The sequence below is a fragment of the Equus quagga genome, chromosome 13, assembly GCF_021613505.1.
Source record: "Equus quagga isolate Etosha38 chromosome 13, UCLA_HA_Equagga_1.0, whole genome shotgun sequence".
NCBI lineage: Eukaryota > Metazoa > Chordata > Mammalia > Perissodactyla > Equidae > Equus > Equus quagga.
Genome location: NC_060279.1, coordinates 61804905 through 61830397, shown reverse-complemented (window position 1 = coordinate 61830397; position 25493 = coordinate 61804905). Strand labels below are relative to the sequence as shown.

Genomic DNA, 25493 nt, shown 5'->3' with positions numbered 1-25493 from the left:
TAGAAAGGGTCACGGGCCCTCCTGGAACCGGACCGTTACCAGTCGGCCTAACGGCAGAGGCTAGTGTAGGCCTCTGAACAGTGGGTGGCCACGCAGATTGTCATATGGAGGTACACGAGGACCCGCGGTGCTCAGGTACGGGGCTCCTGGTTAGGAAAGGTCCTGGAAGGCTGCCTGGAGGAGCACTTGAAGACAGAGTTTGAGCTTGGAGACATAAGGGGAAACACACTTTGGGCTCCCGGGAGGCAGCAGCGAGAGCACAGACTGGGAGGGCAACACCGGGATGGAGTGGGAATAGAGGAGGACGCAGACCCGGGAGGTCCAGGAGCTTTTCCCTGGCGGCAGGATCGCCGTGGGTGTACCAGGCTTCTGGGGTTAGGCACTCGTGATTTGCTCATTGTACCTTCTCTCCCCCAGTGCTCCAGAGTTGTGACCTGGGGATGCCACACGTTCATTGGAGACCTGTGATCTTGAGCCAGCTCTAGACCCTACTGTCACTGAGGGAAGGGATTTTCCTGCTCCTCTCTGTCCCCGCCCCCCCTCCCCGCCAGCTCCCCAAAAGCCTTCGGTTGCGGCTCTGGGAAGCTGGATCCCCTGGAGGTGGGGGTCTGCTTTGGACTTTGGGCGGTGCCTAGGATAGGGGGCTCTTTTCTCGTTAGGGGGTCCATCCAAGGACGTCCAGAACTGCAGAGAGCTGGTCTCAGCCGCGAAGGCCGCAGAGCAGCCCTGAGAGCAGCGCGATGAGTTTATCACAGCAGCTCCGCCCCCGCGGAGCGTGGAGAGGGTGGGGTCCGGTGGGTGGAGCCAGCGTGACCTTGGTCACTCTCCCGCCGAGACAGCCCCGGGGGTGGGACTGGCCGTCTCTATGGAGACCGAGAAACAGGGGATAATACGGTGGAACCGCCCGGGCTGCAGTCCCGCCCCAGAGCCGGCAGGGAGCAGAGCTGCGGAGCCGCCTGGTCTCCAGCGTCCGTCGGTCCATTCTTTTCGTCCTGTCCATCGAACGCGCATTGCAGGAGCAGCCACGAAGTAGAAGCCGGTAGGAGACCCCGGCGCCGACCACCCTAATCAGTATCCTGCACAATAAGGAAGCGGGTGGGGTGGGAGCAGCCTGGAAGGGGTCCCAACCTCGGATGGTACCGAGCTGAGGACGCCAACTGAGCGGCCCTGCCCTGGGCCCAAGCGTTCCACCCCCACCCCCACCTCCTTGTCCGGCTGATTGATGACTCCAGCTGTCCCAGCGGGAGCGAGCGGGTGGCCCCAGTTCACGGGCCTGGCCGCTCCATCCATGGCCTGCGACCTGGCGCCACTTGATCAGCCCCCAGATTATCAAAAATCCATCTTCCCACAGACAGGAGTGAGCACTGGATGCAGGATCCTGCCAGTCCCCTGGGACATGCATCCTGTGGCATGCAAGTACACCTGGACTTTACCCTTGATGAACCAAGGGCTGGGTCTCCTGGTCCCTGGTGGGAGGTTGCAGTGTAGGGAAGGGGAAGCAGAGTACAAGGTGGTCTGGGATTGTGGGCCCACAGAGTCGCTACAGTGTAGGAGCTGTGGGTGCTCCCAGTCTCAGAAACTGCAACTTAGGGATGGGTGAGTGTGGTCACTGGGGGAGAGTTTTCAGTGTTAAGGCCAGCAGTAGTGGAAGGGGGGTAGTCGGGCAGGGGCTTAGGCTGTGGTCACTGGAGGCGCTAGCATATAAGGCGGAGATAGAAGATGATTCTGAGGACATGACTGAGGGTGTGGTCAGGAGGCTGCAATGGAGGAGGTGGGTGTGCTCAGCATAGTACCTGGGAGTCTGGAAATGCAAGTCTGTGTGTGTGGATACTTGGGGGCTTCAGTGCAGGGCTGAGAGTATAGCCAGAAGGCTGTGGGTGTGTGGACACAGGGGGTGTGTGGGGCTGTGGTCAGGGGCTGCAGGTGTGTGGAGAGGGGGAGAGTTGTGAGGCTCTGGTCGGGGTTGTGAGTGTGTGGATAGAAGTGGCTGCAGTGCAGCCCTGAGGGTGTGGTCAGGGAGGCCTCAGTACAAGGCTGTATTACATGGAGGGAGTTTCAGTGCAGGACTTCGAGTGTGGTCAGGGGACGCCAGGGGGGGCTTTGGGGTGTGGGGGGTATCCTATAGTGCAGAGCTGAGGGAATTATTGGGGGGCCTCAGTACAGGGCTGTTAGTATATGAGTGTGGGGTGCATGCTGAGGGAATGGTCCTGGCCCTCAGTCCCAGGGCTGCAGGTGTGGTCAGAGGATTGCAGTGGGGGCTGTGGGGGGGCACTTCACTGCAGGGCTGTGGGTGTGGTCAGGGAGGTCTGAGTACCAGGTTAAGGGTGTGGTCAGGAGGAATAAGGGTGTGGAGGGCCAGGGTTGAGCACATACAGCTGTGGGAGTGTGGACTGGCATGGCAGTGCTCAGGGTGTGGCCGGGGTCCTCCATGGAGGGCTGAAGGTGCAGACACTGGGGAAGTGTGCTTCAGTGCAGGGCGTAGGTGTGAGGATTACAGAGCAAGGCCACAGTCCCTGAGCACTGCCCTCACCAACATGCCTCTGGGGGCTCATAATTCTACAACCCCCACCCAGGCTAGCCCCCTAATCTCCTGTTCCTCCTAAACTTCATAGACTGGGAGGTTACAGCCCCAGTGGTTGGCAAGGGGCCAGAAAGCCATGGTTGTGCCCTAGGCACTGGGAGTGCTGGTGTGCCCCACCCCTGGGCCCCTGTTCCCCAGCCCAGCCCAGCCAAGCAACACTGGGAGCTTCTCCCTGAGCCGCCCTGACACCATCCTGCCCTTAGCAACATCTCCAAGCAGCACCACCCTCCCTTAGCAACTGTCTCCAAGCTTCACAAACTGTGGCGAGGCCAGCCTCAAGTTCCCGCTCCCCTCATGTTTTTGTTTAACAGCAAATAGTAACAAGGTCCCTGCTGGGCCAGCTGCACCCCTGCCTAGGGCATACACCCCTGCCTGTGCTCTGGCTTCCTTCTCAGCCTAGGCTGGATCTGGCTGGGTCCTCATGACCCTGACCTACTCTGCCACCCTCACTTCCACCCAAGCAGGCCTTGTGCCAGGGTCAGACAAAGCCATGGCCCCAGCTGCTGCCCTCACAGTCTTTCTGGACAGTGCCACTCTGTTCCCAGCCTGGTGTGGGCATCATGATTTCATCTTCTGAACTCCACTCAGAGCCAAGGCTGGCATGAAGTGACAGGACCTTTCCTCTTGGGGCTCTTCCCCAGGGTTCTGGCACCCAGGGAGACACTGAGTGTTGGCCCCTCTCCCCAGGCTCCGTCTCCAACTCTGAGGATATGTGGCAGAAGTGCCCACAACTCAGACCTTGCAGGTTTTGAGGTAGAGGCAGTGATGTCTGGTGCCTTGGGGATGGGAGGGGCAGCTTGACTGAGAGATGACCGAGGTGGGTCCCTACAGGGTGGCATGGCAGCGAGCACAGATGTGGCTGGACTGGAGGAAAGCTTCCGCAAGTTTGCCATCCACGGTGACCCCAAGGCCAGTGGGCAAGAGATGAATGGCAAGAACTGGGCCAAGCTGTGCAAGGACTGCAAGGTGGCTGATGGAAAGGCCGTGACAGGGACTGATGTCGACATCGTCTTCTCCAAAGTCAAGTGAGCCCCAGGCAGTCTCTGCTTCTCATGTTCCCAGAAGGTGGGGAATTGGGGGGCTGGAACCAGGGGGATATGGAGAAGGGAGAAAACTCATGGTGCTCACATATCTGGCAGGGGGAAGTCGGCTCGGGTCATTAACTATGAGGAGTTCAAGAAGGCCCTAGAAGAGCTGGCAACCAAGCGATTCAAGGGGAAGAGCAAGGAGGAGGCCTTCGATGCCATCTGCCAGCTGGTGGCAGGCAAGGAACCAGCCAATGTGGGCGTCACTGTAAGTGCCCTGCTGGTCTTGGGAGGCTACTGAGGGGAACGTGGGGAATTTTGGTCGGGGGTGGAAGGGCTGGGCTCTCTAACCCGGTGCCCCTGGGGGAACTCTGTCCAAACAGAAAGCAAAAACAGGGGGTGCTGTGGAACGGCTGACCGACACCAGCAAGTACACAGGCTCCCACAAGGAGCGCTTTGATGAGAGCGGCAAGGGCAAGGGCATTGCTGGGCGGCAGGACATCCTGGATGACAGTGGCTATGTGAGTGCCTACAAGAATGCAGGCACCTATGATGCCAAGGTGAAGAAGTGAGGCCTGGGAAGGCCCCCCAGCGCGGCTGCCCCAGCCAGAGGCTCAGGCCTGGGCCTAAGGGACATGTGGAGCAAGAGAGCCCGGTCCCCTTCCTGCTGGACCTGCCACCCAGCGCTTCCTGCACAGCCCCACAGGGCCAGCCCACCAGGCCTCTGACCCAGACTGCTCTGCATCCCCTTCCCCTTCCTCTTTCCTCCCTGACTTCTGTCCTTTTGTCCGTCTGGGGAGAGTCTGTGCCTATAGCCTCACCGCCTGAACCTAGCCCTGGGCGTGGCTAACCCCTGCCTGCTTGCCTCATATTTAAGCTGCTGCTCTGGCCAAGTGCCTAATTCTTACCTAGACCTCAATAAAGATAGCTTTTTTTACCAGTATAGCCTGGTCATGTATATGATGACGGGGGTAATGACATTCACACCCCACTAACCCCTCAGAGTCGTCACCCCCCTGCGTGTCACACTCTGCTGATCCTTCCACTGGAAGCCTTGCCCAGAAAAAGACACACATCAGGCCCCTTCCATCAACACAGAGCCAGGATGCCTGAAGATGCTCCTGAGGGAAATCCAAAGCCTGTTACCTCAGCCCTGACCCAGAGTCCTAACAGCACAGCTTGCCTTCCTGCAGTTCGGATGTCAGTCTTGGCCTCTCCACTTTTATAGCAGGAGGAGGGATAAGACAGCAGACTTGGCTTGGGCCAAGCATTGGCAGGGACCCAGTGCCAGGCCTCGGCTCTAAGACTACTGACAGGCCCCAGCTCCAGGGGGCTACCAAGGCGAGTCATCTGAGGCTCCAGCTCAGAATATCAGAAAACGCAGGACCAGGAAGAACCTCAGAGAATACATAGTACAACTCCCTCATTTTATAGCTGAGGAAACTGAGGCCCAAAGAGTGAAGGGGTTTCTTCAGAATAGAGGCCAGAACCATGCCTCTTGCCTCCCAGGCCAGGCTCTTTCTAACACAGCAAGCCCCAACACGATTTCCACAACTGGGGCTGGATGGCCAGTGATAGAGCCTGGCACCCAACACCAGCCTTTGGCAGGTGAACAGGGCGTCCAACAGTGAAGGGGCCTCTTCTTGCTGATTCCCTTCCATCTGTTCAATATCATGGGTTGGGAGGAAGGTATGGGCTTCTCTGGTCCTGGGAACTCCTGGAAGTTTCTGGATCAACCTTTTCTCCTCTCTGAGGCTCTGGGTATTAGGCTAGAGCTATTCCCAAGCCCAAGGCTTTGGGACCAACTCTCCTTCCTTCCTACTGACAAGCAGGCTGGATGGGATTTAAGGCCTGCTTAGGAGAGGGCAGCTACCACGGGTGCTAGAAAAGGCTTAAAAGGCACATGCTTACAAATATCTTCTTTCCTGCCCCAGATAACAAGGTAAGGCAGCACAACTGTTTATTCCCTCATCCCACAGGCTTTTCTGGAATGTTCCTGCCCCAGGTGGCCCCAGAGTCCTTTAAGCCCAAATTCACTTGGAGTGGAGGTATAGAGGAATAATGTGGCTCGGGACAGGGATGCTGAGGAGGTGAGGTGGGAATAAGAGGGTAGAGATCAGCATTGGCCACAGCAGAGCCTTGCCTAACAGCTGACAGCTGTGGGCTCCTCCTGACTCTGCTGACTATATCGCCTTGCACTGCCCAGGGAAGAATTTCAGAGAGCTCTACCTCTCCTACCAGCAATCAGTAAGAGGAACGATTCCTCCAGCCCTGAGGAATTTGTTTAAATTGCAAGCTTACTTAAATGAGCATAATAGGAGTGAAACTCAAATCCTTCTGGCTTTCACTTACTTAAAATATCCTCAGAGTGAAAAAAATTTAAATGTATTGCAAATTGGTCCAGGATATTAAGCCATTAAGCTGCAAGTGAGAGTACCATCCAATGTGTAGGGGAGCAGTGGCTTAGCCCCCTGTGACTAGCCACATGTCTTAGAGGAACCCGGAGAGAGAACTGGGTGAGCCCCAAAACTCCACCTCATAAGATAAAGCCCCCTCTTCTTCCTGAAAGTGGTTATGGAGCCTGAGGGAAATCAAGGCCTGTGCAGAGCCAGGAAGACCCTTAAAGACTGATGGGTCTAGCAGAATCTGGTACATGGCAGCAGCTGACCAAACAATGCCAGTTTAGGCCTTCAGTTATCACTGCTCTACCCTCCGTAGCCTCCTCATGGTAGAAAACCAGGTGGGCAAGGAAAAGAGGTTAGGAGGAATAGAGTCATTAAACACTCTCTGTATAGCTGGCAGGAAGGCCAAACCTGTCAGAGTGGCCCCGCCCTCCTTTTGGGCACAGAACTTCCCTGAGGGCCCAGTCTCCATCCCAGCCCTGCTTCTTTCCTTCTCTCAGGAAGTGGGAGTGTCAGGCCTCAGGTAAGGAATTCCTCTCCACTTGTTTTCCACTTGCTTCAGGGGCCTTCTACCTCCGTGTTGAGCCCACTTAGCTCCATAGGGCAACAACTCTTTGGCCCTTCCCTAATGCCACCAATCCCTACCCCTGCCCTCTGGACCAAGGGCCACACAGGGAAAATCACAGAGTCGACTTCCCCAGGAGTGGCCAGCAACCCCTAGAGAGGTGCCTTGCCTGGGACAGTGACAATAGAAAATCAGGTAGAAGGTGACTCAGTCTGGGTCAGGCACTTTGCTTCTCCTTAGAGGTACCCTGAATAGGTTCAGGGACTAGCATTATCAGATGTTCATAGGGGAAGGAGGGGAGGGCTGGGAGTTGTAGAAAGAAGTGCATTATTTCTCCCCCAATGGTCTATTCAGTAAGTTGGCCTGTGCACTGGGCTGGGACTCTGAAATATGACAACTCAGGGCTGCAAGGCTACTGGCTGAGGCTACCCTTCCTGTGCAAGGCTTAGGCTCTTTGGAGGCCTAGGCTCACTGAGCCTTAAAGGCTCCATGGGGCCAAGACAGGCCCAGGAAAGTAGGGGTGGGGGGACTGTTTTTACCAACATTTCCACAGACCAAGAGCTCACTCTAGCTCCCTCAGAGCCATGCAGCTCAAAGAAACTTATGGCTCCTCTGTACATCCTCCTTTTGGGAACCCACATAAAATCCAGAAGTCTGTGGATTTTATTTATAGCTTGGAAATGTGTGATCTTGGTTGTGATCTTCATGTCTCATTATTATGGCAATAGCTCTCCTTCCCTGCACAGCACCTGGGTCAGGGGAGCAAAGAAGTGTCTAATCTTTCTGCCTGCCTCTCTCTCTGACATGACCCTGAAGATAAAGAGAAGTACAACATAGCATTAAGTCATCAGTCCTTTGCCCTCTACACACTCTCTGGTAACATTAGCTACCTGGGGGACTCTGAAGCAGAGACATACCTAAAGCCACTTTCATTATCTTTTCCCATTGATTTTTAAATGCCCAATCAATCAGGATTAAAGAAAGATTGTGCTTCATGTCTGAAATACAGGGTACTTATGTGTAAAGTGGATGCTGAGCCCAAAGCTAACATTCAGAAGGTGCATCTCTGGTCTGGACTGCACCAGCCTTCTCTCTCGTCTCTTCAGCTCCTCTCTGGTTGTCCCCACTCTACAAGGCTGTCAATCCATTCTTCTTACAGAGAAAGCTTCTCAAACACAAATGTTCCACTCCTCTGCCTTTCCAATCTAAAATCTTCAAGGAGCTGTGCAATCTAGCTCCTGCTTATCTCCTCTCAGCCCCTCAGTTCCCTGAATTGACCATGTTCCCTCCCATTTCATGGCCTTTGCACATGCTGTTTCTCTCTGCAGCTCTCCCCATTGCCTCTGTCCTTGGCTGTATCCTTTGCCTAGTTACCTCCTATTCATTCTTCAGGTCTCAGTTGAAAGATCATTTCTTTTTTTTTTTTTAAGATTTTATTTTTTCCTTTTTCTCCCCAAAGCCCCTGGTACATAGTTGTATATTTTTAGTTGTGGGTCCTTCTAGTTGTGGCATGTGGGATGGCACCTCAGCATGGCTTGATGAGCGGTGCCATGTGTGTGCCCAGGATCCGAACCAGCGAAACCCCAGGCCACCGAAGCAGAGAGCACGAACTTAACTACTTGGCCACAGGGCTGGCCCTGAAAGATCATTTCTTTAGGGGGCATTTTTCTGCACCACACCTTCCAAGCTAGGATTATCTACTGTCACGGCACCATCACTCACATCTTCCCTGCCCTGTGATCCTTCGGGGGCTCCAGACTCTTCTACTCTGCACTCTTGGCCTAGGAGGCTCTGCATCCCCTCTACCTGCTACCATTGTACTCATTCTACATACTTCCACTCAAATGAGTCCTCACTGATGCCTTCTCCAATTCCCCAGAGTAGGAATCAACTGCTTTCTCTCTCTTTCCAGGGTATCTTTAGGCTTTTATTTAGATATGTTTAGTACCAATGCCAAGTTTGAGCTCCATCACACAAGTTTGTGCTTTTCTCCCTGACTAAATTGTTGGCTGCTCCAGGGCAGACATCAGACCTTGTCACCTTTTCACTATGGTGGGAAGAAACTCAAAACATGTTTGATGAACCAATCTATATGGATTCACTGAAATTCTAACACAAAACACACCCAGCCATGGATGTTCTTTTTAAACCCCCTACCACAGAATTTCAAGTGATACTTGGGAAAAATGTCTAGTGTTTTTTCCTTTTTGACATTTTCAGCCAAATGTTTCTATGTGACATGATGCCTAGGACTAAGTGCCAACTATATCTGTGGACAGAAGAAAAGAATGACTTGATGGGAGGAGATAGAAATAAAAAGAAGGACCAATACACTGTAATCAGAATAAGATTTTTTTTTCTTAATCTTGTGAGTAAATACCACCATATTGGTGGAAATGACACTGAGAGCCCCCTGGGGCCAAGAGGGAAGCTATAGAGAAGGTGTTCAGTACTAGCTCCATAAACTAGGCTCTGGGACAGAATCTGAGGCGCTCTGTATTAGATACTGACCCGTGTCATGTGCCACTGGTGAGGAGGAAGACAGCGTGCTTTTCCCAAAGGGTGACGATCTTCCCAAGTGATGACTCTTCTCAGGAGGCAGGAGTGCTTTCCCAGAATAACCTTTTTGCTCTTTATTCAGCTGCTGCAGCAGATACTCATTAGTTACCACCAGGGATCTAAGGCAGAGGGGGAAAAGGCAGTCATGAATCATAAAAGCAAAGTAGATGCCATTAAGACCTGAAATGTTTGCTAAAGACAAATGTAAAGTGAAGTAACATCTTTAAATAGAACGAACTGTCCGATTTATGAGTGGGTTATTTTAAAAGCAGGCAGACAGTTTCTTTCTTCATTACAGTTCTGTTTGATTATGTTCCAGACTGAATGTAGCAATAACATAGTTCACATTTCGTATGGTGATTGTTCTGTTCTTTCCAAAGCACTTTCATGAGGAGGTGAGTAGAAGCACTGGGAGACTGACACCTGACCAGGCCTTCAATTTTTATCCCCAAATCTTAACTTCTACTTCTTCTAAACTATCCTGCCTCTGCAGTTAACTAGTGGTGCTAGTTAGGACTGTGTTCTTGGACTCTGTATTACCATGTAACGTTGAAAGCCATCAGAGACTGGCCAAGAAAAAAAAAATGATGCATGCACAATGCTATTCACTGCAACTCTCTCTGTAATGGCAAAATACAGTCAACGTAAATGTTTCTCAATAGAGGACTAGCTAAATAAACACACAGTGGAGTCCTACACAGCTATAAAAAGGAATGAGAACTAACTCCATACACCACTGTGAACTGATTTCTAAGATACAATGTTAAAGCAACATTATGCCTCTTTTTATATAATAGAAGGAGAATACAAATACACACCCACACCTACAGTGGAAGGCTAGTGGGAGGGAAGGAAAGGATATAGGAGACAGGTAAGGAAGCTAGATTTGTCTGAATTTATCTTATTTTGTAGATTTGACTTTGAGACCATGTAAATGTTTTACATAATTATAAAACAAGGTTAAATAAATATAAGAAAAAATTTCCCTATGTATCAAAAGCAAAATGAAACAAATTGAACCTGAATTGATGGTTTAACAACACACAAGAGAATTATTTCAAGTTACTTTAAAATATAGTGATTTGACTGTACGTCTCTAAAGAGATATACCCTAATGTTCTCAAAGCGTGGTTCCCGGACTAGCAGCAACAGCAGCATCTGGAAACTTACTAGAAATGCAGATTCTCAGTTCCCAACCCAGATCCGCTGAATCAGAAACTCTCGGGGTGGGGCCCAGCAATCTGCATTTCAACAAGTTTTTCAGGTGATTCTGATGCACACCCGAGTTCGAGAACCCTGACTTTATGCTACTTGCTCTACTTTTGTATAGGTTTGAAATAATTAAAATGAAAAATTTAGAAAAAGCCATCCAGAATGGGTCTGAGTCTAATCCGCTGAATATGAAGCTATTATAAGGAAAATCAGGAAGTGAAGTTGGGGGCTGAAGGTTTGGGGATGGGGTTCTTGTATTTAAACTTCACTGCAAGACCTAGCAAAGGTGTTTGACAAATCAGTGTCAAGGGCTTCTCTAAATGAACCAATAGTCTCGAGGCCCCTTCTGAATTGTCTAGCCTGCATCCTGAGGGTACTATTCTTTGAAGAGGCGGATGCTATTGGGCTCCTCTGAAGGGGACACGAACATTGAATTCTTTCCTTATCACTCTAAGTGCTCAACGTCTCTTCTGTGACCAGTAGCAGGCAGGCATTTTCCAGAAAAGCCACATGGCTGATTTTAGGGGCACATAGTGACCAGGGAAAGCTAGCTGACTCAAACAAGCATCCTGTTGGACTCAGTGAGAAACTACTTATTATTGAGGTATTGCAACCCACGAATGCCAGCAAAGACATCTAGTCCCATTTGTCCTGGAAAGCAGTACTTTGATCCCTGAGCTAACTGTCCTAGATATGGGAGGTTTACACACAGAATGGAATTAATTTGAAAAGTATATAGGGGCCAGCCTGGTGGCATAGTGGTTAAGTTCGCATGCTCCGTTTTGGTGGCCCAGGGTTTGCAGGTTCAGATCCTGGGTGCGGACTTACACACTGCTCATCAAGCCATGCTGTCTTGACATCCCATATACAAAGTAGAGGAAGACTGGCATAGATGCTAGCTCAGCGACCATCTTCCTCAAGCAAAACGAAAAAGATTAGCAACAGATGTTAGTTCAGGGCCAATCTTCCCCGCAAAAGAAAAGAAAAGTATATAGATATTAACTTGCCAACTAAAACAAAGGTGATAAAGGAAAGTAAACATCTGCTTCCAGAAGCCAGCTGGATAGACCCACTCCTACCTCTGACTTTCGTGGAGAAGGGCCACTGTCTCCTCCAGCTTTTTCAGCTGGGCAAGCTCCTGGTGCAGGCAAGTCACCTGCATGTTCAGCTGTTGGTTTTTGCGTAGAAGATCATCTAAAAAAAGTAGAGTAGTCAGAGTTGTGCAGGATTCCCACTGGCTGCTGTTTGAGCAGCTTAGGTAGTCAGGCAGACATCTTGAAGAATTGGGGGCCCCAGTGCGCCCACCACCACACTCCAATCACCATTCCCTCCCTTAGAGATAGCAGATATGGTGGCAAGAATACGGGGTTTAGCAACAGGGAGATCTGAATTAAAATTCAACCACTTAATATTTGCACATTAGCTCATTTTTCTGTTTCACTAGACCTAATAACCCTGCCCCATAGCACTGTTAGAAGGATTCATTAAGACACCTGTCCTCACTTAGCACGGGCAGTCAACAAATGTTAGGTCTCTTCGTATCTCCATTTTAGTTTGTGAATGTATGTCCTTCACTCTCTATGAAGTACTGAAAACATCTGCAACTGTGTCTGGCACATAGTAATAGCTCAATGAGTGCTTGCAGAAACTGAATTTGTAGCCAAGATACTCATACCTACTTCCCCAAATACATTACCACTGCCTGCAATAACGAGGCAGGTAAAGACACAGAAACTTTGGTCCTAAGGAAGTAAGTCTTCTAGAACAGGACTTCTTCAACTTTAGTATGCTTACGAATCACCTGGAGATCTTGTTAAAAAAAGGATTCAGATTCAGTAGGTCTGAGGTGAGGCCCAATATTGTACATGTCTAACAAGCTCCCAGGTGACGCTAATGTTGTTGATCTGTGCATCACACTTTGAGTAGCAAGGTTCTAGAAGGTGGAAAATAGGGCTGCAACAGCGGTATTTATCACTGGTAAGTTGATTGAAAGTAGGTATCTAATGAACAAACACCTACTTATTTTCAGAATAGGTAAGCAGAGATGCCTTGATTATTCAGGCATTATCTGTTGTAAGAATCAGATAGTGATGAGATTCAACTCTGGAAATTCAGTGTTGACTTCAAATCAAGCTTCTCGTATAAATCCAAACATCCGTAACGTTTGCTTAGGGGTGGTAAGCTAGAGGTTTAAAGTCAAGGGTAGACTTTATCTAAAATACTATCCTAAATTACGCTAATAATAAAGCAGTATGAATCAAGACTTCAATGGGATATTATTTTTCACTTATCACAATGGCAAAAAGTAAAAAAATACCAAGTGTGGACAAGGGTGGAGTGAAAAGGGCATTCAAATATACTCATTGATGATGTGAGTGTAAACTGAAACAACCTTTCTTAGGAGTGATTTGGCAATGTGTAACAAAAGACTCAAAAATGACCACATCTGGGGCTGGCCCGGTAGCGCAGAGGTTAAGTTCACACGTTCTGCTTCTTAGCGGCCCGGGGTTCACCAGTTTGGATCCTGGGTGTGGACACAGCACTGCTTGGCACGCCATACTGTGGTAGGCATCCCACATATAAAGTAGAGGAAGATGGGCACGGGTGTTAGCTCAGGGCCAGGCTTCCTCAGTAAAAAGAAGAAGACTGGTAGTAGTTAGCTCAGGGATATAATCTTCCTCAAAAAAAAAAAAAAAAAAAAGACCACATCTTTTGACCCACTAATTCTACTTCTAAGAATGTCTCCTAGGAAAATAGTCTGAAATGTACACAAAGATTTATGTACATAGATATTAACAGCCACATTATTTATCATAGTATAAATATTAGGACTCTTGGCTCCATGAGAAGGGAAGAAAGACAATCTCAGAGAAGGATTTTCACTCTAGGGTATTTTTTTCCATTTCAGGTTTTTTTTTTTTTTTTTTTTAAGTTTTGATTTTATTTTTTCCTTTTTCTCCCCAAAGCCCCCCCGGTACATAGTTGTGTATTCTTCGTTGTGGGTTCTTCTAGCTGTGGCATGTGGGACGCCGCCTCAGCGTGGTCCGATGAGCAGTGCCATGTCCGCGCCCAGGATTCGAACCAACGAAACACTGGGCCGCCTGCAGCGGAGCGCGCGAACTTAACCACTCGGCCACGGGGCCAGCCCCCATTTCAGGTTTTTTTAATGTTTGGAAATTCTTTAGAATTATTGGGGCCGGCCCGGTGGCACAGCGGTTAAGTTTGCACGTTCCGTTCTCGGCGACCCAGGGTTCACTGGTTCAGATCCTGGGTGCAGACATGGCACCGCTTGGCATGCCATGCTGTGGTAGGCATCCCACATATAAAGCAGAGGAAGATGGGCATGGATGTTAGCTCAGGGCCAATCTTCCTCAGCAAAAAGAGGAGGATTAGCAGTAGTTAGCTCAGAGCTAATCTTCCTCAAAAAAAAAAAGCAGAATTATTTATAATATGATAAATAATAGGAGCTTTATCTATAATAGCTAACATTAAAAACGACTATATAGAGGACTAGATAGATAAATATGGTATAATTATGTAATATCATAGGAAATGCCTGTACTATTAAATTAATAACATTAAGATATAGAAATCAGATTGGCCTAGAGTGAAGAGTTGGGGAAACTGACTGCTCAAGGGTCTGAGGGAACTTTCTGGAGTAAAGAAATGTTCTGTATTTTGTTAGGGATGGAATTAAATGAGTGTACATTTTTGTCAAAACTTATCAAACTTAAAATGTATGCATTTTGTTGTATATAAACTTTTTTCAAAAAATCAAGACACGAATTTTAATTTTGAGTTAAAAATATATGTTTAGGCTTATGGTGAAAGAAACTATACCAAAATACTAATGGTAGTCATTGCTGTGTCATGGGGTAATATTTTCTTCGTACTTTTCAAACTTTCTATAAAGAACACAATCTTCTTCTATAATCAGAAAAATCAAGTGTCATTCTCAAAAATAATGACAATAAGGGGCTGGCCCCGTGGCCGAGTGGTTAAGTCCGCGCGCTCCGCTGCAGGCGGCCCAGTGTTTCGTTGGTTCGAATCCTGGGCGCGGACATGGCACTGCTCATCAAACCACGCTGAGGCGGCGTCCCACATGCCACAACTAGAAGGACCCACAACGAAGAATATACAACTATGTACCGGGGGGCTTTGGGGAGAAAAAGGAAAAAAATAAAATCTTTAAAAAAAATAATAATAATGACAATAATAACTAACATTTGTACTTGCTTTACACTGACAAAGAGCTTCATCTGGTAACTCAAGCCACCTGCATACTCTCTGAGGCAAGATGACTGTTTCCATTTAGGAAGCCATGTGAGCTCTAGAAGATGAAGCTTATTAAATGGGTCATGTGTAAACAAACAGTTGTCTTGGGACACACCACATGTTGCTTTCCTGAACTTACCGTAAGTGTGGGACTGGTGCCCACTCACAATTGAGGTGGCAGCACCTTCCTCCAACTGCTGGACTTTTTCTGACAAAATAAGGTTTTCCTCCAGCACTCTGACCAGTTTTTGCTTCAAACTTTCCTTTAGATCAGAAAACAAATACAAGTGTATTAAGAACATGAAATTCTAAGGAGTGTTTTTGGAAGACTGAAAGAATCCTTCCTCTGTTTAGTGATAAACTGAATCGAGGTCAGCATCTCACTGATTTTCTCACTAGAATTTTAATTCATTGGTAAACATAGCTCAAGTGCAGCCAGTTTATCACATGGAGTTGCAATCTTTCCTGTGAATTACCCACTACTCTTGCAGAACAAGTGGACGTTTTGACAAATGGCCAGCATTCTGAGTCACCTATCTAAAGTTTCAAGAAATTGAACTTAGTGTCTGAAAATTCTTTAAATGTTAAGAAAAGGGGGAAAAAAGCCTAAGGATATGAGCCCCTCCTTCCTCTCCCAGAGCCAGCAGCCTAATATGGTAGGAATAGCCCCTGGTTCAGGGCTCTCTGCTCCATCAGAAGGGAGGAAAGACAATCCCAGAGACGTCTATCTTCCCTCATCGGAATCAAACTATAACCTTCATAACATGATTCTAAATGTTTTCACTCTAGGGTCTTTTTTTTTTTTTTTTCCATTTGAAGTCTTTCTGTAGAAGTTTTGGTTTAGGGCTAGGATTGAGGAGTCATCCCTGCAGAACCTTCAAGTTGTCCCTGTCCTGGCAAGTTTTGTGTTCCAGATTTGCCCCGACTGACTTCTCTGTATTTTGGTTCAGGAACATCTAGGTGTTCATAGTGATGATGATCTTTATGGCACAGAGCTGTTCTAGTCTTGCTGCTCCATCCTTTTCTGGTAAAGGAAGAATAGGAAAGGAAGATGAGAGATGCATACCGTGTCATTAGGGACCACCTGCCCAGCCTCCTTCACTTCCATTTCCCTCCTGTGCAAGGCTTTTGACGTGTCTTCTGGATATGCGTGACACCACTGCTGAGAAGGAGCAGGGACTACCAAAGTCAGAAGCAAATCTCGGGCAGGACCTGCCAAAAATTTAGGTTGGGTACACGGGGCAATCTTAAAAGCTAAAGTACAGAATTTCTAGTCAATAACTACTAGCTCTGTAGTACAAATAGGGTAATCTAATATCTCCTTTTTACAGGAATTTACTAAGTGGCTGTAAGAGCTGTTTCACGATGGATAAGAAATTATATCCCACATCCTTTATGGAGAAACAAAAGCAGACCCTCGTGAGGGCAGGCTCTGTGCTAGTCTCTAGTCACTGACGACTGGCTCCTGGGCATAACTTCCTACAAAATGAGAGCAAAGGGTCAATGTGCGAAGGAAAGTAACTGGGCTAAGACTTCTTCTCTTGTCTGGCCCTTTAGAAATTAAAAAAAAAAAGTTAAGCCCAAACAACTTTAAAGTCTCTATTTTTACTTTTAAACTTTTACCATTGCCAAGAGCTCCTTGAATTCTTCTTCCATTAAACAACAAATAAACACATGAGAGCAACATTTGCAAAACCGTTTCCCTCCAAGTTCCTAAAAAAGAATCCCCCCAAAAGACTCCAGGTCATCTAGTCAGTCAAATTTTTCAAATCATAACATTTCAACAGGAACCTCAGAACTCTGATGATCAAACCCAATTTCTGTTGTATTTATTATTGGCACTTTCCCAAGGATCATAAAATCCTTTTGTAATCATTAACATGACCACGTTCTTTTTTACATATCACTCTACCTATTACCCAAAAACTACCAAAAAAAAATCACAAGAGGAACAAAACAATTGGTGTATGAAGGAAGAGTGCTGATTAAAAAACAAACAAACAGGGAAGCAGAAGATTATGAGAAAAATGTAGATTTGTCAATTACTGTGTTACTGAGAAATTTTGGTAAGTGACCACAAGAACAATTTTCCTTCTAAGTTAAGAGAGCTGAGTGGCTTTTATCCGAACACAGAACAGAAGCAAGGTCCGAGCCCTTCTCCAGGAACTGAGAATGCACTCACTCACCAAGAAACTTCTTGTTAATGAGGAGGGAGCCGGAGCCGTTCCAGTGCTTATCCACAAGCTCCAGGAGCTGTCTGAGGACAGTGGCCACATGGGAGGTTCTGGCAGAGATCGGGGGACTGTGGTTTCCTGGCAAACCATCCATACTGCCCAGGTCACTAGAGAGAGGCTCAAGAAAAAAACAAAAAAAACCCAACCATTTGTCACTCTTACACCATAAGAGAAGTAAAAGTGTTAACAGTAAAAAAAAAAAAAAAAAGAAAAAGAAAAAAAGAAAGAAAGATGGTTTCATCTTTCAGTTTGACTTGAATAGAATATTATTCATGTCCAAGGTAAGTACAATAATATATTCAAGGATAATTTCAAAGGTAACAGTACCTTCTATCATAATTTTCTGTAGAGATTTTCAGAAGAAAACAAAAAATGTTTTGACACCTACATCTATGGTTCAATACATTATGTTATGTAATATGGAAAGATTAAACTGCAGAACATTTTTTAAAGTATTATATATCATAAAATAAAATGGGGGCAATTTAATAAAAATTATAACTCATAATAAGCTTATATTTAATATATTAATATTAACTGTTATTGTTGGACCCAGTACTAAAGATACCTTTTATTCAGTAAGAATCTTATATATACAGATGTATAGGTAGATCTAGCCAATAAAATTCACAACTGTGTTTTATTCATTCAGATATAAATGAATAAATATGTAGACATATATATATATAATATCTGAATTTTACTGGATAGATCTATTTACCAATCTTTTGGGTCTCATGGACTTCAAGAAAGCAGATATGTATTAAAAGTAAATTATTTCTCAATTTTGGCTCCTTTGATATAAAAAACTATAGATGATTAATTAGCTAATGCTGTCATATCTGACAACCATGAAGCAGAACAAAAACAGTAATATTTATGACTTGAGTCACACATGTAGCCTATGATTAATAGGGAAAGGCATTACAAATGGGATAAACATTCATTCAACAGATGTGTATGAGCACTGATCATGTGCATTGAGAGTTCTGTATAAGAACTGTGAACATATGAAGAGGTAAATGATGAGATTCTTTAAGAAGTTAACAACCTGACTGGGGAGAAAAGTCATAGAAAGTCTGGTTAAACAATGCCACTTTACAGGAACTTGTCAAAAATGAATATTTACTGTCATTAGTTTTTTATGAATTGGTAATTCTGTGTCGTTTTCATTTATCACAACGTGGTGAGAGTTGGGGATAATTTTTATGAACTTTGGAACAATTTTTGACCTCTTATGAGTCTCTTAATTTTCAGCAAATTATGCCTCATGGCTTTTTTTAAAATTAATTTTTATAATTTGTCTATGATTCTAAAGTGAGTTGGTAAAAATAAATTTTCTAATCACAAATTCATGTTTAGTTTAATTTTCCATATCATGGGATTTTTTTTTTATATATATAACTTCTTAAATGCTCTTTTTAGCTATTTTCTGGCTTATACCTTTCTGGAAACTGAACAGTGTATTTCTTTTACATTCATATTTAAGCAGCTCTTTTACAGCTTCTCATGTAAAGAAAAATAGTATCAAACAGGGAAAAAGAAATAGGAGTTTTTAAGATAGTCCAGAAAAGTACATTGAGATTTTAATTGCTATTTTAACAACATAACATGAAATTGAGGTGAAAAAATTTCCTAGAACATGTCTTATTAATGTAGTATCCCAATTATCCTAAGTGTTGCCGTACCTTCACTGTAAATACATTAACACACAGTACTTTTGCCTGGAACAATAGGCATCCAGTGGCTGAAAATGGAAAAAAAAAAAAAAGGGACCAAAAAGCCAAGGAAGTATTACAAGACTGCCCCCTTTGGTGCACAAAAACTATAACTACCTCCAAAATTTTGAAAACTGAATAGAAAATATTTAAAGAGTCAAAAAAACAAATAACAACCACCAAAAAACCCCACCACCTTGTAAACCCATGGCAATGGGCAAAAGAGATTTCCAACAACTGAAAAATAAGTGATTAGAAATAGTTGTTTTTGATCAAATCCCCTGCTTCCTTATAGGGCAGTAAATGATTAAATAAATGTTTCATATGACAAAGGATCATGGGTTCAATGGAAGAGAGAGTCCTGAGTGCTGTGGTTCCTTTAACTAAAGAGAAGGCTTCACAATGAAAGTAGGGCTTGGAGAAAAACAGATGAGAGGAGAGAGGAAGGCATGCTCCATGAAGGGATATATGCGAAGGCAGGGACAAAATTTAATAAGAACTGAATAATAATGAAGTTCTATTGTACAACATTAACTGCTATACTACAATTTCATAAAACGAATTATATTGTATGTGTGAGAATGGTTCTTGATGTTTGGTTCCTTCTCTGAACCACGCTCAGCTAAAAATCCCTTGGATAATCTAATTCATCTTCTGCTTTCTGCAACTTTGGAAAAAAATTGGAATAATTTTAATTTCTAGACAAAAAAGCGATGCTTTTAGAAGAACGGTCATAAACAAGTTAGTCATTTGTGGCCAAAGCAAATGTGTAAACATGATAAGATTATAAACATCAATGCTGGAGCCGGCCCGGTGGTGCAGTGGTTAAGTTCCCATGTCCCACTTCAGCGGCCTGGGGTTCGCCGGTTCGGATCCCATATGCGGACATGACACCACAGGACAAGCCATGCTGTGGTAGGCGTCCCACATATAAAGTAGAGGAAGATGGGCATGGATGTTAGCTCAGGGCCAGTCTTCCTCAGCAAAAAGAGGAAGATTGGCAACAGATGTTAGCTCAGGGCTAACTTTCCTCAAAAAACAAACAAACAAAACATCAGTGCTACAGAGATCACTCTTTGGCCAATCCTGAGCCACTGGCAACCTCTGCATTCCTTCCTGTGGTAAACTCTGTCCACCACTTCTTATTACCAAAGTACTTCCCCACCATGTTTATGCTCTGAAAGTAGATTAGGGACCTTTTCCCCTGTGATATAAATGAGGAAACACATCAGAAAGGGAATCACTTTCCTAATGGCAGAAAAATCACAGGCTTTGGCCTGCCAGTATTAACCTCTGGCCTCTGAAAATCCCTTTGAACCTCTATCACTCTTGGTCAGAACCACCACCACCCCTAACAGAACCTAATTCTGGAACAGGACTTGATGTGTTTCTTACACAAGCACAAACAAGCCAACACTTGCCTTGCCTGTAGGATCTCTGAAACCATGCTTTGGATTCAGGGTGGCAAGGATGTTGTCCTTCCGTTTGAATCCTCTCCTCGATGGGCTTAATGATCTCTTGGTCAAACTCTCTCGGTTTTCTGAAGTCCTAGAGGGCAACAGCAGTGTCCGCAGAGAGTCTCCCAAGATAGAGTTGTTTGGGAAAGAACCACGTGCTGGTGTTAAATCAGTGAGGCTTGTGGATAACTGTTGCTCTGCATTGACCAGCAGAGCAGGGTCACTGTTGAAATGGGTTGTGGCATACAGATCTGTGGAGGAAACAGGTTGGGAGATGAACCTGCCCTTCAATTCTCTCATGTTCCACTTCCATCCTTACCCTGGAGTCCAAAGGTCATAATTACCTCTCCCTAGTATACACCCTCAACCCTCTGGATCCTTTCTCTTTCCGTCCACCTGACAAAAATCCAATTCTGGTTAAATCCAGCTATCCACATATTCCAAGCCTACACAGGAGCAGTGTAAAGTGGCTGGAGAACCAGCATTTCTTCTGTCTTCACTTTAAAGTCATGACCATTATCTTAACTGGGCCCTGGTACTGCCCAGCTATCCTAATACATTACTGTAGTCAATTTACTCTTCTATTTTCTGAAATGACTATTTCACATCTCTTTTCTCCTCAAAAGCCCAACACCTTTTCCTTCTCTTCCCTCCTCACTCTCAGGTACAGATCTCCTTTATTTCCCTGAGAAAAACAGAGGCAATCAAAGTAAACATCTATATGTAAACATTTACACACTAAATCTACCAACTCACCTGTATTTGTATCCATAAATATTCTGCCTTCCTTCTTATTACAATAGATGAACTGTCTGTGATTCTATCTAAGGCCAACTTCTCCACTGATGGACTAGATTCCATCTCCTCTTGACTACCTAAGGATTTTTCTTCTTGTAATTGTCCCTTTTCTCTCCTGCATCATCAATTTCCCCTCTACTGGATCATTTCCATCAGGATTTCCTTGATCCAATCGCCATTCTAGCTATGGTTCCATTTTTCTGCTCCCCTTCACCACAAAGCTCCTTGAAGGGGTCGTATGTATTCAGTAACTCTATTGCCTTTACTGCAATTCTTCCTTGAACTGACCTCAATAAGGGTTTTATTAACCTCTCATCTCCTGAAGTTGCTCATTAAAGTCTTCTGTGTTGCCAAATATCATAATCACTTCTCAGTCCCAGGCTCATGCCCTCTCTATCAAAGATATCTGATATAGTATTGATCAATCACTCCCTCCTTCTTGAAACATTTTCTTTACTTGGCTTCCAGGATATCACTCCCTCTTGAGTTTTTTTTTCTCCTATCTTCTGGCTGCTTCTTTCTTGCTTTCCACGCTGATTTCTCTTCATCTACCCAGTTTCTGATTATTGGACAGCTCAGGATCAGTCCTCAGATCTTTTTCCTATCTATATTCAATCCCCAGGTGAGATCTCATTCAGTCTCAGTTTTAATGCCATCCATATACTTATAGTTCCCAGCCACACCTTCTTCCCTAACTCTAGACTAATATGTCTAATTATCAAATTGACATCTCTGAGAAGTTTCAATAGGCACCTCAAACTTAAGATGTCTAAGACTAAACTCTATCTACCCTAAAACCTGTCCCTCCCATTCTTTTCCATCTTAGTAAGTGATAACTCCATTCTTCCAGTTATTCAGACTTGAAACTCGAGAGTCATCCTTGACCCTCTTTCTCTCAAATTTCACCCTCAGTGCATCATGAGGTGTTGTCTTCAGAACATACTCATAATCTGACTACTTCTCACCACCTCTACCACTATGTCTCCAGCCCCAGATACCATCATCTCATCTCTTATCTGGATTCTAACCTCTTAAATGGTATTTTTCATTTCTATTCTTGCTTCCCATTGTCTATGCTCAATCCAGCAGCCAGAATAATTCTTAAATCAGATCATGTCAATCCTCCACTACAAACTCTTCAACAGGTTCTGATCTCACCCAGAATAAAAGTCTGGCTACCTGACTTCATCTATATACTTCACCTGGCTCACTCTGCTGCAGTCACGCAGGCCTCCTCATTGTTCCTTGAACATGCCAAGCATATTCCAGCCTCGAGAACTTTGCACTTACTATTTCCACTATCTATAAAGTTCCTCCCCCAGTTAGCCACATGGTTTACACTCTCACTTCATTCAAGTCTCTACTTTTACGATACCTCATCAAAGAAGCTTTCCCTGACCATTCTATCTAAAACATCATATCCTCCTTACTACCCTCGATATCCTTATATTATTTTTCTTCACAGACCTTACCATAACCTGACATATATTTATATGTTAACTTGTTTATCATCTGTCTTACCCCATTAGAATATAAGATCCATGAGAGTACGGACTTATTTTTTACTTCTGTAAAGTGTACATGAACTTTATTTTTGTTTGCTACTTTATGTGCAGAGCTAGAATAGTATCTGGCACATAGTAGGTATTTAATAAATTTGGTTTAATAAATAAACAAATAACTGAAGAGTGGTCTCCATCACTTACCCTGGAACTAGCTTTTTCTCAAAGTAACTCAGAATAGAAGTGACTATGGCCAGAGAAGATGATGCTACAAGAAATACATCCCAGGATACATTTAACCAAAATAACATATAGTTATGAAGCTCACATTTGTATAAATTTTCTCTAATATATCTATCATGTTAAATTAATACCAAGCAGATTTCTAGAGGTTCCCTGGACCATTTGTGACCCTGAAATACAATTTAAGAAATGCTAATGCAATTTAAGAAATGTTAATTCCAAAATTTCCAGTTATACTTTCCATCATCATGCCTATGAAAAAGGCCTATAAAGTGACAGAAGCTATTACCTGAACTGAGCTTCAAAAGCCTTCCAGCGCTGGAGTCAAAGTTTGACAGAGAAGTCATTAAGTCTCCACAGGAATGGGACGTGGCAGCCTTCATGTCATTTGAAGGCTTTATGCTATATTCTCGGTAGTTCTTGTTTCTCTGAGGCCTTTTACCAAGACTTCCGTGCAGCGATAGAGTTTGAGAAAAATGACTATCATAATTTTCTAGACCAACATCTGAAGGTAACTGACAGGGATGAATCTGGCTAGAATCACCCACATCCAGGCGTTTACCCAATGAGGCATTATGGTTAAGCTGATATGTATCAGGTTTTAGTACCAAGTCCTTTTCTGGAGAAGAACCTGAAGACTTATTTTCCAAAAAAGACATTCGGTATCCTTCTCTAGCCATCTTCTCCGGGGATCGGACTGTGGACTGACGAGGCGAGTAGTGTCTGAATTCTAACCATCACCAAGAAAAAAAAACCCAAAATATAATGAGAATTCTTCTTGGCCCAGTTAGGGTAACTCTGTTCACTGGACATATCTCTGTCTACCAGAAAAAGTTCTCAGATAAGGGATGGTTTATAATTTCGATAAATGGTAGCATAGTGAAGAAAAGACTTCCACACAGAACAACAAAAGATGTTGTACACTGTGTAAAAAGTAAGGAATCTGCAACATTCTGGAGATAAATTTCATGTCAATCTAATCCCCCAGTAACTTCCTTCTAAAGCTGTACTGTCAGAGTTTTCTAGATACTATCTTCATATCAAAAAATTTGGTGTGCCCCCACATGACAACTGTTGTGATCTTATGTATTCAATCTATAGAAAATAGTTGGTAGCTGTATGATTTCATAGACTCCTCACAATAAAGCTAGGTCCACTCCCACCCCCAAACTCCACCCATATGTTCTAGGTTCATGCAACAGGAACCACTATTCTATGCCAATTAAATGGCAGGGAATGTAAAACCTATGAAAATCCCTAACCCAGCTATAAAGCATATCTCTCAGACAGCTCTATCTGTCATCTCCAAAAAGCCTCAGAGTGGGGCAAGTTGAGCAGTAGAGAAAAAGAGAAGTCTTTGTGTTCTTTGGGGCTTTCAGATCTTCACATGCTTGAAGGGCTTCCTTAGAAAACAAAAAATACTATATCTGAGTTAGTCACGTTGACTTAAAAAACGTGGAACCAAGTAGCTTCTAGCTCTATAGGACCTATAAGAATATCAGTGTTTTATCCAGGGCCAGCCTATACGATGGGGGAAAGGTTGTAGAACAATATCTTTATGTAACAAAAAGAATTTAAGAACAAGTAATGAGATTAGATAATTCAGACTATCCCTTCTGTTGACATTAAAAAAGGTAGATGATATGTGTTCTTAAAAGCATCAAAGAGCTAATAAGCTGGTGAATAATTTCTAGACCTAAATCTAGGAAGCAGCAAAAACTCATATAAGTAAGTGTAACACTTAAAGTCACTTTTACCTCAAGGAGTTTTAGGGTAGCAAGTATATGTGTCTAAATCCAGGATCTATCCAAGGTGAGGAATATGACAAACCACCCCCGACACACACACACACATTAAGGTGGAACCCTGAGCAGGATACAACCTTCAGAGTAAAAGTAAATTGGAAATAAACCAGCCCTTGTACTGACTGGTAATCCAGATTTGCATCTGGTAATGCAGATTTGTGGTCCAGGGAACCTCAACCTTGAGCCTGGATTAAGATGATTCCAGACTGACAGTGGCTCAAGCACCTGGTAGAAGTAAATGAAAATCTGATCTGGAAAAGATACCTTCACTTTAAGTAATTTCTACAAATAGTGTTTCAAATTTAATAGCCAGGGGCTGGCCTGGTGGCACAGCAGTTAAGTTCACACATTCCACTTCTTGGCAGCCCAGGGTTCACTGGTTCAGATCCCAGGTGCAGACATGGCACCGTGTGGCAAAAGCCACGCTGTGATAGGCATCCCACGTATAAAGTAGAGGAAGATGGGCATGGATGTTAGCTCAGGGCCAGTCTTCCTCAGCAAAAAGAGGAGGATTGGCAATAGTTAGCTCGGGGCTAATCTTCCTCAAAAAAAAAAAAAAAACCCCACAAATATAATAGCCAGCAAATAGCCAAAACAAACAAACAAAAAAGGAAACAAGACAATATAAATGAGAATGAGTAGAAAAAATACAGACCCACAAAACAAACACAGACCCATAAAAACTTCAGATAGTGGAATTAACAGATGCAGCCTATACAACGTCTATGTTTACTATGTTTAAAGAAATATAAAACAAGCTAGAAATTTTCTGCTTATAAAAAATGATCCAGCATATTTGAAAAAGAACCAAATCAAACTTATGAAAATGAAAAGAAAATAATTGAAATTAAGAATTCAGCAGACAAGATTAACAGCAGATTAGATACAGCTGAAGAGAATGTTAGGAAACTTAAAGATGAGTCATAAGGAATTATCCAGAATGCAGATCAGATAGAAAAACATGAAAAATATAAAATAATAAGAGACAAAGAGAACAAAGTGAAAATCTCTGACATGTATTTATTTACTCAAGAGTCTCAGAAAGACAACAGAGAAAAAATGGGAGACAATATGTGAAGCACTTTCCAGAACTAATAAGACAGAATTCACAGATTCC

The 25493-nt window shown here is 44.4% G+C and overlaps 2 protein-coding genes across 4 annotated transcripts in view; one reads left to right on the top strand and one right to left on the bottom strand.

Moving 5' to 3' along the window:
* Nucleotides 1-885: 885 nt before the first annotated feature.
* Nucleotides 886-4549, top strand: TPPP3 (tubulin polymerization promoting protein family member 3). 3 transcript variants are annotated; one of them, XM_046683016.1, is made up of 5 exons: nt 888-1039; nt 1352-1416; nt 3413-3606; nt 3721-3874; nt 3990-4549. In XM_046683016.1, exons 2-5 carry the CDS (start codon nt 1369-1371, stop codon nt 4176-4178), a joined length of 585 nt encoding a protein of 194 aa, XP_046538972.1. In that variant the 5' UTR covers nt 888-1039; nt 1352-1368; the 3' UTR covers nt 4179-4549. The 3 variants fall into 3 exon arrangements, with proteins under 3 accessions (XP_046538974.1, XP_046538972.1, XP_046538975.1); XM_046683019.1 differs by having other exon boundaries at nt 889-1039; nt 1352-1412; XM_046683018.1 differs by lacking the exon at nt 1352-1416 and having other exon boundaries at nt 886-1039.
* A 4421-nt stretch (nt 4550-8970) lies between these two features.
* Nucleotides 8971-25493, bottom strand: part of LRRC36 (leucine rich repeat containing 36) — a 57954-nt gene continuing 41431 nt past the window's right edge. Inside the window, exons 8-14 of the mRNA XM_046683144.1 lie at nt 22861-23301; nt 19987-20279; nt 16806-16971; nt 15686-15831; nt 14759-14882; nt 11424-11538; nt 8971-9251 (exon numbers count right to left, since the gene is read on the bottom strand). Coding sequence (XP_046539100.1) covers nt 9026-9251; nt 11424-11538; nt 14759-14882; nt 15686-15831; nt 16806-16971; nt 19987-20279; nt 22861-23301 — 1511 coding nt within the window. The 3' untranslated portion in view covers nt 8971-9025. The remainder of the gene's footprint in view (nt 9252-11423; nt 11539-14758; nt 14883-15685; nt 15832-16805; nt 16972-19986; nt 20280-22860; nt 23302-25493) is intronic.

What these genes read in the sequence shown, in the direction of transcription:
- TPPP3 (XM_046683016.1), top strand. Translation starts at nt 1,369, where the DNA reads ATGCAGGATCCTGCCAGTCCCCTGGGACATGCATCCTGTGGCATGCAA. An exon ending in ATGCATCCTGTGGCATGCAA is followed by an intron (nt 1,417 to 3,412) that starts GTACACCTGGAC and finishes GGGTCCCTACAG; the next exon opens with GGTGGCATGGCAGCGAGCAC. An exon ending in CAGCCAATGTGGGCGTCACT is followed by an intron (nt 3,875 to 3,989) that starts GTAAGTGCCCTG and finishes CTGTCCAAACAG; the next exon opens with AAAGCAAAAACAGGGGGTGC.